The sequence below is a fragment of the Octopus bimaculoides genome, chromosome 2 (genome assembly GCF_001194135.2).
Source record: "Octopus bimaculoides isolate UCB-OBI-ISO-001 chromosome 2, ASM119413v2, whole genome shotgun sequence".
Taxonomy (NCBI): Eukaryota; Metazoa; Mollusca; class Cephalopoda; order Octopoda; family Octopodidae; genus Octopus; species Octopus bimaculoides.
In genome coordinates this window covers 109,795,749-109,798,276 of record NC_068982.1, presented here as the reverse complement: position 1 = coordinate 109,798,276, position 2,528 = coordinate 109,795,749, and the positions used below count along the sequence as shown (strand labels likewise).

The 2,528-nt window shown below is 47.4% G+C and overlaps 1 protein-coding gene across 1 annotated transcript in view; it reads left to right on the top strand.

The window, feature by feature from the left end:
- LOC106879437 (proto-oncogene tyrosine-protein kinase receptor Ret) overlaps window positions 1-2,528 on the top strand; it is a 342,465-nt gene that overhangs the window by 317,164 nt on the left and 22,773 nt on the right. The window contains 1 exon segment of the mRNA XM_052978606.1: window positions 363-513. Within this exon segment, the coding sequence (XP_052834566.1) occupies window positions 363-513 (151 nt within the window).

Sequence of the window (2,528 nt, the reverse complement as noted above, 5' to 3'; positions counted from 1 at the left end):
ATATATGTATATGTATATATGTATATATATATCTATTATATGTAAGTATGTACGCATGTATTTGTGTGTTTGCGTGTTAAAAGTGGTATTCCTTTCGTGTTTTCCACTCAGTCATAATTATAATTGAATTATATATCAGATTACACCATGCATAATATATACTTGCATATATTTTACAATTCTTATATTATAATATCCATTCATATTCACATACATATACACATGCAATAATATATGCATATGTACACTCACACACACGCGCACACGCACACGCACACGCACACGCACACGCACACGCACAAAAACAGACACAGACATATGCACATATACATAATTCTGTATATTTTCACGTCTTTCATTAGCAGATAGACAAAAAATGGGGTTTCCCACGCAAGAACTTGATAATCGAAGAAGCGCTCGGTGAAGGTGAATTTGGAATGGTTATGAAAGCCCAGGCTTTTAATATAGATGGTAAATCAGGATACACGACTGTAGCAGTAAAGATGCTAAAAGGTAAGAACAACTTTCACAAATTTTGTAATGTAGTATTCTTTTCTCTGTTCAGAGAAATTGTAGGATAAGTTCTTTTACATTACTAGAGGTGCAGGTAAAGAAGTCGGTGACGTGATGAGTGCCAGTGAAGATGGTGGTGTTGGAGAGGTAGGGGCAGGTACGACAGCATAGGAGAGAGAAGGGGAAGGAGCCAGGCTGGAAGGCAGGGTAGGGAAGAAACTCGGGTCATGCAGGTTATGGGCTCGTTTGAAGTGGGAAGGGGTAGGGTAGGGGTTCGACTGTAGTCGCCGGAAGGTTCGGAAAATGGTGCTTTGGAGGGGCAGGGTGGAGAGGTGGTAGGTGAGGGGAAACGGGAAACGATAAGGATGGGGTGGGTGCGAGGAGAAAGAGCAGAGGCACGGTCCACAGATCGTGCCCGGGCAAGGGCAGTGTGGATAATGATGAGGGGATATCCACGTAAGATGAAGTGGCGAGCCATGAGTTGAGACTGAGTCTCAAAGTCGTGGTTGTCACTGTAGAGCCTGCGAGAAATTGGGAGTAGGGGATGGAGAAAATGGTGTGGGTAGGGTGAGAGGAGGAGAAGTTAAGGTAGGGCTGTGAGTCAGTGTGTTTGTAGTGGATGGAGACGGTGAAAGTGGAGTGGTATATGCTGACAGATATGTCGAGAAATTCGACGGAAGAGTTAGAGTTAGAAACGGAAAGAGTCTAGATCTTCGCGAGGGAATGGGGTCGCGCTGATAAGTCATCGATATAACGAACATATAGCTTGGGTGTGGGACCAGTGAATTGTGAGAATATTTGTGACTCATCATTGTCAACGAACAGATTCGCATATTTGGGGTCCATTCTCGTTCCTATGGCCATTCTCGAGATCATGTTGGTAAAACTCCCTGCGAACGAGAAGCTGTTGAGGGAGAGGACAAGTTCGGACAAACAAAAAAGTGTGGAGGTGTCAGACTCAGGGTCTGGGCGATGGTCAAGAAGGTGTTTAACCGGAAGAAGGCCTTCAGTGTGTGGGATTGCCCTATACAAAGATTTAATGTCGAGTGTGAATAGAAGTTGAGAGGGGCCAGAAGGGAAGGGGAAAGAGCTAAGCAGACGGAGAATATGATTGGTATCGTGAATATGTCAGGGGAGGGAAGCCACTAGGGGGAAAGGACACGGTCGAGGTATTTGGAGATCATTTCAATGGGGCAGTTGCAGGCGGAGACTATGGGGCGGCCAGGGTTGTTGGGCTTGTGGATTTTGGGGAGTAGGTAAATAGTGGGGGTGCGTGGGGTACGGACAATAAGGTTGGAGGCGGTGGGAGACGGTACGAGGAAATGAGGTAATGAATAGTGGAGAACACAGTCTGTTAGTAGTTAGGCGTGGGGTTGGAGGGGAGAGGGCAATAGAAAGAGGTGTCTTGAAGTTGACGAAGAGCTTCAGGCCTGTAAAGGTCTGTGCACTACACTGCTACAGCTCCACCCTTGTCGGCCGGTTTGATGACAATATCTTTGCGGCGTCGGAAACATCGAAGGGCCGAGAGTTCGGCCGGGGAGATGTCGAAATGTTGGGGACGCCTGCGAAAGTTGAACCGGTGGCAGATGTTTGCAAATTGATCAACTGCTTGGAACTGGCCAGGAGCCATTAGATGCAGGTGGAGTGTTGTGGAATAGTGCATGTAGCCTGACGTGGCGCACAAAGTGTTGGATATCAGCACGGGTCTGAAACTCGTTACTGGGCGGAGTGAGAGGGATGATGCGCAGACCCTTACGAAGAAGAGAGTACTCCGATTCAGAGAAAGGGAGATCAGGAGGAATGGTAAGAACAGGCTGAAGCAGGGGAGAGTGAGTTAGGTGGGAGGAGGGTGGGGGAGGCGGTGGAAGGCTGGGAGAAGAGAGACGATGAAGTGGTGTGTGTGTGTGTGTGTGTGTGTGTGTGTGTGTGTGCGTGCGTGTGCGTGCGTGTGCGTGCGTGTGCGTATGTACAGACGTAACGACTGATGTGGTTGTTAATATACTTTTTACTTTTGG